We start from the raw sequence: 17,423 nt of genomic DNA on the forward strand, positions 1-17,423 counted from the left end.
CCTGTGTAGGTTCAACTCATCCTGACTGATAAAACCCAAAATCCTGCACTACACTGCTTAGAGTCCCTGCCGTCATGGACAGGGCACTGCTGTCAGGAAGTTCACATGGCTTAAGTCCCACATTCCCATGCCCCCGTGGAATGACCTTACTTCTCTACACCCACCCAGCGCTTTTCCCCAGAATGCCCACCCTCCCCCCAAGCCTCCACTGGGACCACTGAGCTTCTCCCTACCCAAGGTGTGCCACTAGGAGCCCCTAGTCTCTCCACTGCCTTGCACTGGATGGAATGGCCTCACTGGACCATGGTCCCTACCAGGAGCAATTCCTCAGCCCTGCTTTAGCCCTGCATAGCTCATTGCGGGGGCTGTCCACTGCTCACCTCTATAAGTTTTACCTGATGCAGACTCAGCCCTGGGCTGCTTCTCCTCCCTGTCTGTGGCCTGCTCAGTCCTGGGCTGGCCATTCGCTTCTGGCTCTGTGGGAGCGGCGCTGCCTGGCCCCAGAGCAGATGATTCCTCCAGGCTGGAGAGGGCAGGCTTGTCCTTGGCAGGCACGCGGCATGGGGTGCTGTTGGTGCTGATGACTGCGGACACCCGAAGGGGCACGGAAACGGCGAAGGGCTCTGAGATGTTCAGGGCTTTCCGCTGGTGCCGGGGGGAGGCTTCCAGAGGGAAGAGGCTGCTGGGGAAGCCTGATTTGGAGGCTGTGTCGGAGGTGTAGAACATGCGGCACGTCTTTGGGGAGGTCTGCTCGCTTTCAGCATCCTCCATGGCCCGGAACACCTTCAACTGCTCTGGGGGTGGCCTCGCCTCGGGGGCCGTGGGGCCAGCTTTATCCCCGCTGAGCTCTGAGCCTCCCTCGGCCCCCACTGGAGCCCCCTCACGGTCCCATTCACTCTCCTTGCTGAGGTCACCTGAGCTGCTTGTGCCTCCTGTCCGCGTTTTCATCACCGGGATGAAAAACCCTCCAGCAGTGACTGTGCGTTTGAACCGGCCTTTCTCATCCTCCCCTGGGGGGAGGAGACAAATGGAGAATTGGCAAAGTGAGCAGTGACAGCGGAAAGCCTTCTTCCATACACCCAGGAGACAGGGCAGGCCCTAGTGAACAGCCCCAGCCCTGCAGAGTCTCCGATACAGGGCAAGGGACAGAACCTACATCCGTCAGGCTCCTCCCCCAGGGACTCTACCCAGAGTTGGCAGCTGTCACAGATAGCTGAAGCTAGACAGGATCCTCTCCACTGGAAACTGTGCAGGATCCTTACTGGCTCTGGGCATCGTCGTGTGCCCTTGCCAATCAGCCATGTCTGGGCCTTGCTGGCTGGTTGCAGGTGCCAGGCACTGCCTCGTCCTCTTTCCAGGCAGCCTTCCCACAAATAGGGACCTCGTGCCCACTGGAATAATGCAGAGCTGAATGAAGCCCATTGTACTGGTAACAGATATTCACACAAGCAAATATTTATACATGCCTGGACCCATATGCCACCATACAAGCACACAGACGGGTAGAGCAGTGCATATACACATGTATGGTAATGCATGGACATGTGTAAACATCTGATGGAAGAACATGAGAACATCCAACACAGAGAGAAACGTAACCACAGACACAGGTGGGTGAGCATGCATAGAAACAAAAACACCTGCCAACACCTATGCACACACTCGTGAGAGCTAAGAGCTCACAGGCCCATCCTGCAGCTCAGCAGCCCTAGGTACAGGCTGTCAGGGTCTCACCTTCTACAGGCAGGGAGCACAGCGAGTCCATGCTTTTAGCTGGTCGAATAGTTGCTTTTTCTGTGAAAAAATAAGTTTAGAAACCTACATCAGATCCTGGGACCTGTCAGTTTACAACCAGCTGGAGAGCACAGCATAATTAAAGCCAATACAATGACCGGAGGGTGGGTTAATGCAGTGAAAAGGCATTTAGTGTCCCATTATTAACAAAAAAACAGCCTGATCTCCCTCAGTGCACTGTTTAGTATAGATCTGGGCCCAGAAAGAACCCCAGGCTCCCACACCCCTACATTTTGGGAGAGGTCAGGCCTGGAAATGAGCACTGTAGCTCAGGTCCATGACTGGTTTGGGATGGTAGCGTGTTAAAAGTATTCCTTATCAGAGAGGTAGGATGGTCTTGTGGTTAAAACAGAGACAGCCACAGGCTTCTTGTGTGACCTTGCACTGCATATGCAAATCATATGGGGTGGGTGTGATTGCAGGTGCGCAAGTACACTGTCAGAGACGGGCTGCAGCCACAAAGCTTGGATCAGGATCTGAACTCTCCCAAAGTTCAAGGGGATTTGGCTCCAGGATTTTGATCCAACCTCACCTCTAATTATTATACAGTACCAACCATACAAGTGATACTGCAGTGTTGCCAACTCTAGTGAGTTTAGCGATATTTTTGTGATATTAAGGTTTTTTTCTGTAAAGTCTCAGCTCCTGGATTCATGAGACTATGTGAGACTCAATCCCACCTTTTTTTAAAAAAAAAAAAAGAAAAAGAAAAAAAAGTAAGTTTCTGGCCCTCATGATTGCAGAGAAAAACTTGAACACATGAACCCTAAAGGCTCCAACACCGGACAGCTAATTAAAAGAACCCAAAATGTATTTTTTTAGGGCTGTCAAGCCATGAAAAAAATTAATCGTGATTAATTGTGCTGTTAAACAATAATAGAATACCATTTATTTAAATAGTTTTGGATGTTTTCTAAATTTTCAAATATATTGATTTCAATTACCACACAGAAAACAAAGTGTACAGTGCTCACTTTGTATTTATTTTTGATTACAAATATATGCACTGTAAAAAACAAAAGAAATAGTATTTTTCAATTAACCTAATACCAGTGGTGCAATCTCTTTATCATGAAAGTTAAACTTACAAATGTAGAATTATGTACAAAAAATAACTGCATTCAAAAATAAAACAATGTAAAACTTTAGAGCCTACAAGTCCGTTCAGTCCTACTTCAGCCAATCGCTCAGACAAACAAGTTTGGTTACAATATGCAGGAGATAATGCTGCCTACGTCTTGTTTATAACATCACCTGAAAGTGAGAACAGGCGTTTGCATGGCACTGTTGTAGCCAGCATCACAAGATATTTACGTGCCAGATGTGCTAAAGATTCATATGTCCCTTCATGCTTCAACTGCCATTCCAGAGGACATGCGTCCATGCTGATGATGGGTTCCGCTCAATAACAATCCAAAGCGGAGTGGACTGACTCATGTTCATTTTTGTCATCTGAGCCAGACGCCACCAGAAAAAGGTTGATTTTCTCTTTTGATAGTTTGGGTTTTGTAGTTTCTGCATCTGAGTGTTGCTCTTTTAAGACTTCGGAAAGCATGCTCCCCACATCGTCCCTCTCAGATTTCGGACCACACTTCAGAGTCTTAAACCTTGGGTCGAGTGCTGTAGCTATTTTTAGAAATCTCACATTGGTATCTTCTTTATGTTTTGTCAAATCTGCTGTAAAAGTGTTCCTAAAATGAACATGTGCTGGGTCATCATCCAAGACTGCTATCACATGAAATATATGGCAGAATACAGGTAAAACAGAGCAGGAGACATACAGTTCTCCCCCAAGGAGTTCAGTTGCAAATTTAATTAATGCATTATTTTTTTAATGAGTATCATCAGCATGGAAGCATGTCTTCTGGAATGGTGGCTGAAGCATGAAGGGGCATACGAATGTTTAGCATATCTGGCACATAAATACCTTGCAACGCTGGCTACAAAAGTGCCATGTGAATGCCTGTTCTCACTTTCAGGTGACATTGTAAATAAGAAGTAGGCAGCATTATCTCCCGTAAATATAAACAAAATTGTTTGTCTTAGCGATTGGCTGAACAAGAAGTAGGACTGAGTGGACTTGTAGGCTCTAAAGTTTTACACTGTTTTGTTTTTTTGAATGCAGTTATGTAACAAAAAAAAATCTACATTTGTAAGTTACACTTTCATGATAAAAAGACTGCACTGCAGTACTTGTATGAGGTGAATCGAAAAACACTTTCTTTTGTCTATAATTTTTACAGTGCAAATATTTGTAATAAAAAATAATAATATAAAGTGAGCACTGTATACTTTGTATTCTGTGTTGTAATAGAAATCAATATATTTGAAAATGTAGAAAAATATCCAAAAATATTTAATACTTTTCATTTGGTATTCAGTGCAGGAGAATCTAGAGTTTGGGATGCTGGCCATTAGGAAAAACATCTTTTCGCCTGTAAACTCTGAAAATGTGATCTTATTTATCCAAATACCACGAGACAATAAACATGGGAACTCATGATGCCAGTTTATACAAAGACACTTTGGGTCTTTAATGCCCTGGAGGCATAGAACAGTCTCTCACTCAGTACCACATAGGGTGTGTTAACCTGGCCATGCGCCATTTCCTATGAGACATAATACTTCCAGGAGTGCAGCTTCCCCTAAATCCACTCTGGGTTAGCCAATCCATCAAATACAACACTTAAGGCCGAAATCCTCCATGGTATTTAGGCTCTTAAGCCTAAAAAGCTTTGCAGAACTGGGGCTTAGTGCTTCCTAGGCCCAGGGTAGGGTCTGGGCAACGAAGCACATTCACCCCAGCATTACAATGGATGTTCTGGGTTAGTGTTCCCTGGTTCTGACTGCCTCTCATTTCCATACTCAAGTGAAAGGCCCATGATGGAAGGAGCCAACTATGTGACTCCTCCTGCCTCCCAACTCTCGAAGCCTAATCTGATTTTCACCCCAGATCTGAATTCTTGCAGCACTAACATCAACAGGCTATCTATTGTACCATTGCCATACCAGAGAGGAGTGATTAGGGGAAGCTGGCTGAGAGAGGAAATTAACTGACAAGCTGGTTCTTACCAGAGAGTTTCTGCCCTCTCACAAACACACTCCCATTTCGACTCAGTTTTGATTTTGAATCTGATCCAGACCGGCCCAGGTTAAATATTGACTTCCATTTCTTGGATTTGGTGGATAATTTTCTCCTGGAAGAGAAAATGTACAGGAGATTAGTGCCAGGTACCTGGGGCTGAACACTAGTCCTGGTGTGCCACATAAACCTGTCTCCCCCATCCCCCTCAGCCTCTGCTCTTCTTTTAGTGTCTCTCTCTCTCTCTCTCTCTCTTTCTCTCTCTCTCTTTTTAATACTGCGGTTTGCAAGGCAAACATTAGAATAACCTTAAGGCAGAGGTTTTTAAAGAGTCCCAGGGGTTTAGGCCCACAAATCCTAGTGACTTTCAATGGGAGTTGGGTGCTAAGCCCCTTGGGCCCCTTTGAAAAGCTCGGTGTAAAACTGTAGAAGCACCACATCTCATGCATATTCTCCTTTGTATACAGTATTGTGTGGATCTTTGTCTTCATCTCTCTGCCTCAGTCCCTCTGTTCATCTAGCATCAGACTGATCTTCTCTCTTCCCACACTCTCACCAATCTTGGTGGAAGAACCTTCTCTGCAGCTCCTGCTTTCAGACACAGACTCCCTGCATCTCTGCCTTGCCCTCAACAACCCTTCCTATCAGTTTGGTACAGAGAAGAGGATGTTAGAGGTACAGAGTCTCCTCTCATTGTGTTACGGAGGGACCAGGGGTTTAGAGGTAGGCCCGTTCTCCTGAAAGTGTGAGGAAAAGGACACTCGGGGGAGGGGGGAGGGCAGGAGGGGTTGAGGTATCCTATTCGGGGAGCGGGCTGCCTCTGTACCTCTTCCCTTTGTTGTGTGGTCCTTTGCTGTTACTATATGAAGTATGTAGATACATCACTGCTAAGGTTCCTTATGGGTCACTAATAAGTCTCCAGCTGTAGAGGTTATTATCTCTGAGCCACGGCAATTCAGCGCCCATATTTTATTTAGATTAGATTAGAATAGATTAGATTAGGATTAGATAGATAATACTCTGTATTTATCTAAATATATATCTACCTGGCAACTGCAGCAAGGTCATCTGATTTCATCTTTTCGGCTATACCTCCACTACTGACAGCGCTGGTTCACAGGGTATGTGTAGATACACACGGCAGTGAAAGGAAGGCTGTGTCCACACCGTGGTATGTAGCTACGCACATCAGTTAAAGGCTCTGACACAGAAGAGGCAATGGGGAAAGGCTCCAGCAGCTCCCCGCTCTCTTCTCCCTTCAGAGTCTTTTCCTGTCTCACCATCTACACTGCTATTTATACCCGTACTAGCGGGGCGTGCAGGGCATGTACTCTACACGCTGCCATGAGGAGTGTGCAGTGTAGATGTACTCTTAGTGATACAGCAGGAGTGATATTTGTCCTAGTGGCTCTTCTCTTTGCATGAAGGGACACAGTGAATCATACAACTAAGTTAGGTTTCAGAGTAGCAGTCGTGTTAGTCTGTATCCGCAAAACGAAAAGGAGTACTTGTGGCACCTTAGAGACTAACCAATTTATTTGAGCATAAGCTTTCGTGAGCTACAACTCACTTCATCGGATGCATTCAGTGGAAAATACAGTGGGGAGATTTATATACACAGAGAACATGAAACAATGGGTGTTACCATACATACTGTAAGGAGAGGGATCAGGTAAGGTGAACTATTACCAGCAGGAGAGTCGGGGGCCGGGGAGGGGGGTGGAGAAACCTTTTGTAGTGATAATCAAGGTGGGCCATTTCCAGCAGTTGACAAGAACGTCTGAGGAACAGCAGGTGGGCAGGCAGGGGGAATAAACATGGGGAAATAGTTTTACTTTGTGTAATGACCCATCCACTCCCAGTCTTTATTCAAGCCTAAGTTAATTGTATCCAGTTTGCAAATTAATTCCAATTAATGAATTGGAATTAATTTTCAAACTGGATACAATTAACATAGGCTTGAATAAAGACTGGGAGTGGATGGGTCATTACACAAAATAAAACTATTTCCCCATGTTTATTCCCCCAAACTTGATACAATTAACTTAGGCTTGAATAAAGACTGGGAGTGGATGGGTCATTACACAAAGTAAAATTATTTCCCCATGTTTATTCCCCCCGCCCCCACTGTTCCTCACACGTTCTTGTCAACTGCTGGAAGTGGCCCACCTTGATTATCACTACAAAAGGTTCCCCCCCCCCACTCTCCTGCTGGTAATAGCTCACCTTACCTGATCAATCTCCTTACAGTGTGTATGGTAACACCCATTGTTTCATGTTCTCTGTGTATATAATTCGCCCCACTGTATTTTCCACTGAATGCATCCAATGAAGTGAGCTGTAGCTCACGAAAGCTTATGCTCAAATAAATTGGTTAGTCTCTAAGGTGCCACAAGTCCTCCTTTTCTTTTTACAACTAAGCTAGTGGTTTTAAATCCTTTTTTCATTTGCGGGCTGCTAAAAAATTTCGAATGGAGCTGTGGAACCTGCTGGAAATCTTAGTCCGCAGACCACAGGTTGAAAACTACTGAATTAGGCAGATGGACACCTCATGCTGCAGTTCAAACCAGCCACCAGCAGGAGGAGCTCTTACAACAAATGATTTCAAGATCTGTTTCATATTCAATCAGGTTGGGCAGATTCAGGGAAGTCAAGGCAGCTGCCTTACAGGATGGGCCTGCCTGGTTCTGTGCTGAGGAATGGTGGACGTATGAGAACACAGAGACCTAGAAAAGTTGTATGATCACATTTTCAATGCTTGCAAAGAGACAGACTGATTTCTTCTCCTTGGAGATGGGAGCACAGTAACCCCGATGGTGTTGGTATGTTCATCGATGGGTGGAGAAGGGGATCACAATGTAGGGAGTGGGCGTGCAGCAGGAGGGGGAGCATTCTGTCTTTCACATAACATTTCAAATGGCTAAAGTGGGACACAGCTGGTCACCACCATCCCCAGCTGCAGGCACCGTCACCAGAGCTTCACTTGCTGAGAGTGCGCCACTCTCAGTCCCTGTCTTCCCGCCCAGCCCACTCAGAAGCAGTATCATTCCCCATCCCTGTGCTCCCCTGCAGCCACTGAGCACGCCCAAAGGGGCTGAGCATGCCCTGGAGCAGCTGAAGGCACTGTCTTCGCTAGCTCTGGCCCAGCCAATGGTGTGTACAGCTGCGGGCGCCACCGAATGCGGGAAATGTTCCACTTCAGTCAGCACAGGAGGTTTTTGGGAATCAAAGCGGGACAGTCCCGCCAAACTCATGACCGTGGGGAGGTATGCTTTCATCGGTTTGTATTTCAGCTTTCTCTGGGCACATACTTGCTGTCGGGTAGGTCAACGACAGTGTGGAAGAGGGATCCGGTGACTGGGACAATTTCAGGCAAGCTGTTCTCTCTCCTCTCTTTCCGGGCAGGGTGGGAGGCTGACAGACTCCGTGCCTGAGCTTCTTCCAGACTCACCAGTTTCATAGGCAGGGAGGCAGAGGGCAGGGTCAGACTCTTCACAATAGGCATATTCTCTGAAAAGGAAAAAAGAACATTCAAGCCCTGAAGGGAGAACCTAAGAAGGGTTCTCATATGTTTCCTCCACAGGATCACCTCTTGCAGGGGGAAAATCACTTGCTTAGAGATGCGCCTGTCCAATGTGTCCTCTGTCTCCACAGCAATCTTCTTCATCAGACTGCAGTGCCTCCCAACAAGGCTCTGCTCACTAGCCACACTCTGTATTGTGCTCTACTGGCTGCTGCTGAAGCCTGAGTATGAAAGATGTGTGTCCCTCCAAAACACCTGGATCTCAATTCTCCTGAACTTTGGGGAAGTTCAGATCCAGATCCCAACTTTGTGGCTGGCCCTTGTCTCTACTCTGTAGTCTTTCTCCCTGTTTGTTTAGGGGGGTTGTTTTGAACAGTGACATTACTTTTTCCTTCATAATTAATTTTAGTTCTGGCAAAAGGACAATCAGGGAGAGTGAAGGCCCCTGTTTGTGTGGGCAATAGCAAGACTAGCTTCCCACACACTGCCTCACCAATGGGCCAGCCTCCTCTCAGAGTGGGAGGGGAGTTCAGCCTCTACAGTCTAATCAATTTTGGCCTTTCTGCTGAACAAGGGAATCAATGAGGGCCAGTGCTGGTGGCTTCTGTGATATGGGAACTTCCCCACTAAGAACTGGACTAAGACCGTCCGTGTATTCCTCACAGGACTCCACACAGCTGTTAGCAGGCAACAACGTTCAGTCACTACCAAAACAGGCCAGATTTGAACTGGTGACCTGGAGATCAAAGGCTCTGCAACGCATCACCAACCCTTTATGTTGGTGAGTCACTACTCCATCATGACATTTGTGCCAATTTGAACTAATCCTAGGGCAGAATTATTCATCCTGCGGCCTCTAACCTCTGCCATGGGAGAACAGAAGGCCATAGGCATTGCATTAGCACTGGAAGAACAGGGGTGTCCGCAGGTCAGGGCTGGAGCTCTGAGCGGGTGATTTCCAGCAGAGGACTTTAAGGGTAGTGACAGAGCTGGGTGTGGGGAGGTTGCATAGCCACTGCCTACACTGTGTCTTTAGGCAACATGGTAAGTCCCTCACTTCCTTAAGTGCTAAAAATTCCCCTAAAGCTCAAATAAAAGCTGAAAAGAATTACAAACTTATAGGGGTGCACATTTTTGAGGTTATGTGAGGCTAATCAGGACCAAGAGCCCCCATTAAAAGCACTTTCTCTACAAGCCTGTATCTGAGTAACAAGAACAGTATTTCCCAATTCTGCTGAAGTCCAGGACAAATTCTCAGTTTATGAAATAATGCCCCCAGTTATAAAGCAGCAAATCCTTAGACATATGATCCGAATGCCATGCAAAGCACACACTGTAGTTTTGGACATGTTTTTTTGATGGCAGGAAGGGCTGGGATTAGACATGACAAGCAAAGGAAGGAGAAGGCTGTCGACAGAGATGGGGACAAGGGTGTGAAGAGCTATGATTGGAGAAGGCCTGACATTGCAAGGAGAAGATTTTAGGCTGGGCTCAGGCTGTTGGTGGGAAGGTTTAGGGTTCTAGGCATTGGTGAGAAGAGCTAAGTGGGGTGGCTAAGGTTAGGATGGATTGGAATATCAAGGGTAGATCCGTGAGCGTCGATGGGAAAGGTTAATGTTGGGATTGGGAGTACTGTCACGCTGGTGAGGAGGGAGTTGATGAAAAGTGTCACGATTAGTCGGGTCAGGCATTGGTGAGAAGGTTTAGGGTGGGTTTGCATTTTGGTAGGGACTATCGGGGATGTTGAAGAGAAGGATCTGAGGTGTTGGTGAGAAGTGTTACAGTCAGTGAGGGGCTAGGGTACTAGTGAGAAGGTTTGGGAGCATCTATGAGAAAGGACGGGGTTGAAATTGGGGTGTTGGTGGGAGGGGATGGGGCTAGGGTTAGAGCGGCCAGCAGTTAGCGTATGTGGCAGGGGAGGTAGTTACCATCATTCTCCATGGAGCTGGCTGTTATATTGTTGCTGAAGATTTGATCCACATGATTCAAGATAAACTCAATCACCAACTGTTGGACTCGCACCTCCAGGAAAGCTGCATCTCCGTTGCAGCCAACAGCCTCGATCTCCTTCGACCTGTACCACAGGGGGAGCAGCCATAAATACAATAAAACCCCTGCATCCTAAGATACAGTATGTGAGGGAGAGAATTGCTTTGACCTTCCCCAGTAGGTCATGGGTGGAACCTTTCCCTGATACAGCAGGAATGTTCTGGAATAGGAATTTTTTACCCACTGTTGCTCTGAGTCTTGTTCTTTTTACTCTTCCAGTCCTTTATTCTCTCTTTAACTTTCCATTCTTTCTTTATTCTTTCCCCATTTCCTTTCTCATCTCTCCTTTTTCCTTTTGTGTTGCTTTCTCCATTTCCTCTCCCCTTTGCATTTTAACTAATTTTATTCATCAGAAGTTTTCTTTTTCCTATTTCCACCATTCTATTTTTCCTTTCCCACCTTCTCTCGGTCCTCTTACTCTATTCCTTTTAGAGACTAAACCGAACACTGGGCCCAGCACCCCCTCAGACTTTGGCTCCAGCTCCAAACTTTGTGGTTTGAGCTTATCTCTGTAAGGTGGATTTGAAGCCAAACCACCAGAACTGAACCCAATCAAATGTGAGGGAAGAGCAGATTTGAATTCCATGTCTTGGGTTCTTCTTTTTCCTGCTATTTTTTATGACTGTCTTTTATGACCTTAATATCTATGAGTCTATGAGTCCCTGTCCCTTCCTTCACTCCACCCAGCACTCTTGCATTCTCACTCTCTCAGCAGAAAAACCTTCCTTATCTTGACATGCCAAAGTGTTACTGAAGAAATTATCTCTGGGCAATGGATCCTTTGTAAAGTTAATGAGTGGTTTGTTAGATAACGGTTTGGGGCATTGCCAAAGGGATAACCATGTAAGGAGACTGCAGTTGCATTGCCTGCCGCTTTCTTGTCCTCCCTGGGACTTGCATTACAAAGGAAACAGACTTCAGGTCATTTGACAAGAAGGACAGAAGCTGGAATGGAAATGTCTGAGTAGTAAACATCCACTTTGCAATGTTCAATAGTTTCAACATTTGATCCAATCACAGGATTGGCTCTCAGCATTGATTTTCACGCATGGTAAATTACAAAAAACTGCTTGGTGATCTTGTGATACCAACGAACGTCCACTAGCAACTATCTTAAGATCTTCAAACTCATTTCATTTGTGACCAAAATGGATTTGGATTCAAGTCATCTATAACATGTAGCACTATCTCCCCTTCCCGAGTCACTCATTGCTCTGTCCTATCAAACTCAATCACCCATATTTTGAAAACAGTTGCTTCAATCCCATAATGATGAGCAAACGCCTCATTTTTAAATGGACACTGTCAAAAAGAATATAGTTTTTAGAAATCCATAGATTTCCTTCCCTGGATATTATTAGTAAAACCTCAGGTTATTCAACTTGGGAGAATTTTTTAAATGATATTTACTTTGCACTATTATTTATGCTGTTTATTTCTTTGCATTTTTCTCAACGGGCTTGGTCTGTGACTAACTGGTCAGTCTCTGTTTACTGTCTGGTCAGTTTCACTCTTAGATGATCCAGCAGTAGCTCAGCAGCGCTCCCCTAAGAGTGAAGTGAAAAGAAGTCCTTACTGTACCTGAGGAGATTAGGTGCCCACACTAGAGCCAGGTTCCTGGTGTGCATGTTGGTCATGTTGCTGAAGGAGGCCAGGTGAGTCAGATGCTTGATCAGGTATTCCAGAGTCCTGCAAGCATTTGGTTTGGATAAAGAAAAAGTCTTCAGCTCCTGCACATGTGATCAAGTCTCCCATTAGTTGCTAGCCCGCGAGATTACAGCAGTCTGCCATATAAGATCTGCTAACAGAATGCTCCTTTAGCTCAAGAGGTAGAGGCCTGTGTTTTGGTGCTGATAGTACTGGTTTCAGTCTCCCGCAGTGACTGTGGGGTCTGTATATATGAGACTGGCAAAATGGGCACCATGGCTCAAAGCCAGAGCAGCGATTTGTGATGTCAGAGTTTATGAGCAGTGGTGCAGAACACTGTGGATGTTGTTATTGCAGATGGCTTCATGTGGCACAACCCAAATGAATTTGAGGAGGAAGGTCAGTAGGAAGCAGAAAGAAGGGGGCTACTGATGCATATGGTGGCTGTGGAAATTCAGATCACATTGTATGCTTAAATACACGTGCTTAATTGCCTTCTCCCACTTGGACAGCACTGAGCAACTGGCCAAGTACGTTATGGCAGCTGGGAGGGAGAGCCGGGTTGACGGAAGCTAGAAAGGGCTGGTTGCTCTTTCAGACACATAATGCAATGATCTGTTTAATTTTATTTAGAGGACAGGTGAATTGCTCTTGAATTTGGTGGCAATGAATGAACCCACCTCTCAGCTCCTCCCCAAAGCTGAAGCTGTTTCAGAGAATCCTTCCCACAGCTAAGAGACACCGTATGGATCCCCACAGCCTCAATGGCTGAGTTCTTACCTGTAATGTGATGGTGGAAGTTCCTGGATGACATTTTGAATTCGGGCCAATTGCTCCTCCTCTGGGCAGCGAGATATTGCCTCCTGTGGAGAGAAAGGAAATAGTCCATTGAGGTGATGGATTTAGAGGAAGTGAGGAAGTGACAGAGAGAGACGCGTACAGAGGCCTGGCAGGTGTCAGAGGGAGCACTGTCTCATTACATTACAGAGCTATGAGTAGGAAGTCCTGCCACTGACTTTCTGTGAGACCTTGGGCAAGTCACTTCACCTCCCTGTAAGGATAACCATACTTACCCACCTCACTGCGGGGCATAGAGCCCTAGTCTCCTTCAGTTCACAGCTGAAAGTCTGGGCCTTAATTCATTAAACACTTTGAGATCTTCAGCTGCGAGATGTATTTCCTTTTTCTTCTTTTTGACTCCTGCCTTCTCCCTCCCCTCCTTCCTCCCACTCATTTTTGAAAATTGATTCCCCTTCCTCCCCGACCCCGACACACACACACACTGACTGGGAGAAAAATGGAAAGAAAAAAAACAAAAAATACGGAGAGCGGGTGGAGGAAGAGAGGGAAAATAAATGAAAGGAAAAGAGGAGGAAATGATAAATAACAAATGAAAAATATTGAAACTTTTTCCAAAAAAAGTTTGAGAACAAATAAAAAATGGGTCCTTTTTAAACCCTGTGAAATGAAAACAGCTTGGGACTTGTGGGCATGAAAGGCAAAGTAATTTATAAATAAAAACAAGCATTATTATCTACTGTATGTAGATACAGCAGCTCCTGTGATGATGAGGTATTTTAGATGAGCTACAATGACAGGTGCCTAGAAATACAATTGCATAGACAGAATAACAAACATCTGCATTAGCCATTAGAGTGGAATAGCGTAGATAAAACGGAGGTGAGGCACCTCCCCACCACCACTAGCCCGGCAGTTCTCTGCAAAGCAGGAGCTGAGAGGAGATTTAAGAACTTATTGTCTGAATTCCTGAGAGTTCTTCTCTGCATTGTTAGTCTTCTGTCAGCTATTCCCTTTCAACATTACAATGGGAGAGGAGAAGCCACTAGGAACTTCAAACAATGTGAGGCTATCTAGGATCCACCTGCCCACTCTGCTACTGCTGGGGGTTGGAGTGAGTTCAAAGAAAGACACGGTGACCGCTCCTGCCAACTGGAGTTTTGCCTACATAAGGACGTCAGCAAATCTAGAACTGAGATGAAGAAAACAAGCCTTTCCTAACCATCAGTTGCTTAAATATAATTAATTTGAAATCACCAACCACAACCACAGAAACCCCTTCCTGTGTTTTCACTGTCACTACTACATTCCCATTATTTATTCTGCTGTCACTATTCTCGTCACTATTCTTTTCACTATCAGCCATCCTTTATGCAAAACCACATGTAAATTGCCATAATCAATTTCGCTACCAGAGATGGGCATGAACTGCATGCCGGGATCCAAGCAGCCCCCACTTTGGGAACCCAGATTTGAATTCCGTGCCTTGAACCTATTTCTGATCTTTGTTGTCAACCCACAACCACAGGTGCATAGACACCACCACCATCACAATTACCACACCAATCAACAGAAGCATCAACAATGTCATCAGTCAATACCTTCACCATTGTTACCAATGACCTCACCAATAAGAGCATAGCCAGGATCACCAACACAAGTCCTTTAATGTCACTGACATGGTACACGTGTGCTGTCAAACTTATATACCATTAATCAGGCATCGATCGAGGAGAGGGCTTTGCAGCAATAATGAATATAGAGAGAGAGATCAGGTGTTCATATATCACCAGCCTGCCTCCAATGTCAAAACAGTTGATGGGGAGAGAGAGACGGACACCTTATTTGGATTAAATGAGCTCTAACCTTAATCTTCATTCAAAGCAGGAACTGAGCCTTTTCTGAGGTTCAAAGAAGTTAGTGGGGTGAAAGTTAACCTGTCATTTTTTTTTTTTATCTCCACAAGCCTCAGCTCCAGAGATAGTCCCAGATAAAAAGACAGCTCTGATACCTCTGAACTTGGGAAATCCAAATCTGAGCTTTGTGCCTGACCCCATCTCTGCTATGGGCTGAACTGAAAACCCAGAGATGAAAACTCCTGAATTGGGGGAAGTTCCACTCCAGATTTAAATCTTACAACTCAGACCCATCTCAGCTGATTATTTTTGTTTCAATCCACCAGTGGAAGTACTGACCTATAAAAAAGCCTGTTTCCACCATTCGAGAGAGAAGAAGCACAATAAATCCTACGCTTCTCATGTGAGATTTCCAGGCCATTGGTTCTGACCAAAGATGGATCAGGAGAAGCATCCAAACATTTGGATGCAAATCTGAAACATCAGATATCAGCTGGGTTTTGGCTCACACATTTCATTTCTAGGTTCTAGGAAAGGAAGCTGAAACAGACAGCAAGCAAATGCTGATTCATGTGATGTCATGACTGACTCAGACCCAACAGCCATACTTCTCAGCCAACTGAGCTAGAAACCCATGGCATGGCTTACAAAACCATGGGGCACCATCTTCAACATGTGGAATTATAGATTCGGAGCATCAAGAAGGAGAGGACACAGAATCCCAGGAAAAGCCAACTGCTTTTATTTAATGTATTTTTTTCAAATGTAGCATTAATTGCTGATTGTTTCACCTTTCACCTTGTGAATGGGAAGAAAAAATTGGAAAGAGACAGGGAGTTTCAGATACACAGTCAAGGACAGACATGATCTCTTACCCTTCTACTACACTGACCACACTGGGTGTGCTCAGCTGGTACCCTGTTCCTCCTAACCTCTGGCTAGCAAGTGGAGTAAAACTGAGGGAAGAAGAAGGTGTGTGGCCTTCTGTTTTTGAATTGGTTCGATGGAGCAATTAGTCCCTTTACACTAGTGTTAGAATGAGTCTGTCAGTGCCAGAGTCACCAACTCGATCAGAACTGGATTATGAGCTGGTGAAGGCCCAGAGCAAGAGGGAGTGTCACACTGCAAAGGTAAATATGCAGCAATGCCATGGCAGGGTCATCGCATTTATAAATGTGATACCACTGAAGCCGAAAGACTAATCCCTCTCTGGTCATTAAGAATTTTCCTATCCTGAAACACTAATGTCTGAATTACTGTGGTGACTCAAAGCTGTGCCTAACCTTCCTCAGACACAGTGTTGAGTGAGGCAGACAGGGTGGGATTACCAGGCATCCCTGCCTCCCACCCACACCCTGCTGTCTAGGCACTGGGGCACCCATCCTACATTCAACCAGACTCCCCATCTGGTGGTTTTCGCTAGACTTTGGGGAATAGTTTCTTTTTTGGGGGCTTCTGTTAGTATTTCTAGTCAAATGAGTTACCCACTGTAAGTAGAAATACCTATAGTTAAGGCTGCCCAACAGTTCCCATTATAAAACCCTGAAGCCAACATTTTTCAAAATGTTCAGCGAATCAAAATCTTGAAAAAAAATTGCTTCAGGTCAAAAAAAAGATATTTCATTTGACCTGAAACAAAATGTTTCATTTTGATTTTGAGTGTTTTTTTCACATTTTAATTTTAAAAAAAAAATGTGAAGGAAATTTCCAAACAAAAAGTCATTTTGAGCTGAAAAAATGAAACATTTCCTTTAAAAAATGTCATAATGAAACATTTTCACATTTTTGGATTTTTTAAAATTATTTTACCTACACAATTTGGCAAAATCAACACAAATTCACAAAACGTTCCAGTGTCATCCAATCTTGTATTTTTTGCCGAAAAAGGTTTTGGCTGAACAATTTCACACAGCTGTAATAAGAACCTGTTTTCAGTTGCTTTTAACTTTGCCAAATCTTAATCATCCCAGTTCTCTATCCCCTCTACTCCTTATCCCAGTCTCCTCCCACACTACCCCCCGAGACCTCGCTCCTCACCCCGTTGCATATCCTATCAGCCTTTTCTTCCTTCTTGTCCTCCTGCCTGGGCCCAGCAGTGAAAGCACAAGAGAGACCATCTTCCTGCTCTCAGTTCCTATGTCGGGCATGATAGTTGTCCCTGGGCAGCCAAGAGAAGTAACTGCAGGGAAAGTCCTGTTCAGCCCCTGCAGCCCTTAGTTAGAGCATGCTCAATACAGATGGAATCTTTGGAGAATTTAGCTGCCAAACTCTAACAAGTCTCTAGTGAGCAAGTGCAAACTGAGATTGTTCAAAGACTTAAAACTTGGCCAACTTGCGCATATTTTCAAGGGGAAAACAAAAGGCTATTCTGTTCTACATACATTCATATACCATGCTCATCACTATAATATCTAACATTCCTGACACCAGAGTGATCCCCCTGCCAAATTTCTAGTCTCTGCTTCAAAGTTAAGGGGAGACACCAAAGCTTCTCAACAAAACAGTTCTAAGAATTTTTGAACATGGGCAATACAATGTACTTTTCCCTAATATCGTTCTGAGAAATGAATGAACTGTTTTATCTGAAACTTTCCAAAAACATTCAATACGAGTCAGCCAGCCAGCGTGGAAAATTTCAGCCCAAATGATTAAAGATTGGCAAAGTTATAACCAA

The 17,423-nt window shown here is 45.0% G+C and overlaps 1 protein-coding gene across 2 annotated transcripts in view; it reads right to left on the reverse strand.

Moving 5' to 3' along the window:
- The window catches only part of ARHGAP31 (Rho GTPase activating protein 31), a 94,612-nt gene that overhangs the window by 11,127 nt on the left and 66,062 nt on the right, over positions 1-17,423 (reverse strand). The window contains exons 4-10 of one of the 2 annotated variants that reach the window (XM_084616703.1): positions 12,876-12,958; positions 12,030-12,137; positions 10,328-10,473; positions 8,188-8,386; positions 4,867-4,991; positions 1,735-1,794; positions 396-1,010 (exon numbers count right to left, since the gene is read on the reverse strand). In XM_084616703.1, the coding sequence (XP_084472829.1) occupies positions 396-1,010; positions 1,735-1,794; positions 4,867-4,991; positions 8,188-8,386; positions 10,328-10,473; positions 12,030-12,137; positions 12,876-12,958 (1,336 nt within the window). Of the gene's footprint in view, positions 1-380; positions 1,011-1,734; positions 1,795-4,866; positions 4,992-8,187; positions 8,387-10,327; positions 10,474-12,029; positions 12,138-12,875; positions 12,959-17,423 lie in introns of both variants that reach the window. The other variant, XM_084616702.1, reaches the window with a different exon arrangement.

The sequence above is a fragment of the Lepidochelys olivacea genome (assembly GCF_965140295.1).
Source record: "Lepidochelys olivacea isolate rLepOli2 genome assembly, chromosome: 1".
Lineage (NCBI taxonomy): Eukaryota > Metazoa > Chordata > Testudines > Cheloniidae > Lepidochelys > Lepidochelys olivacea.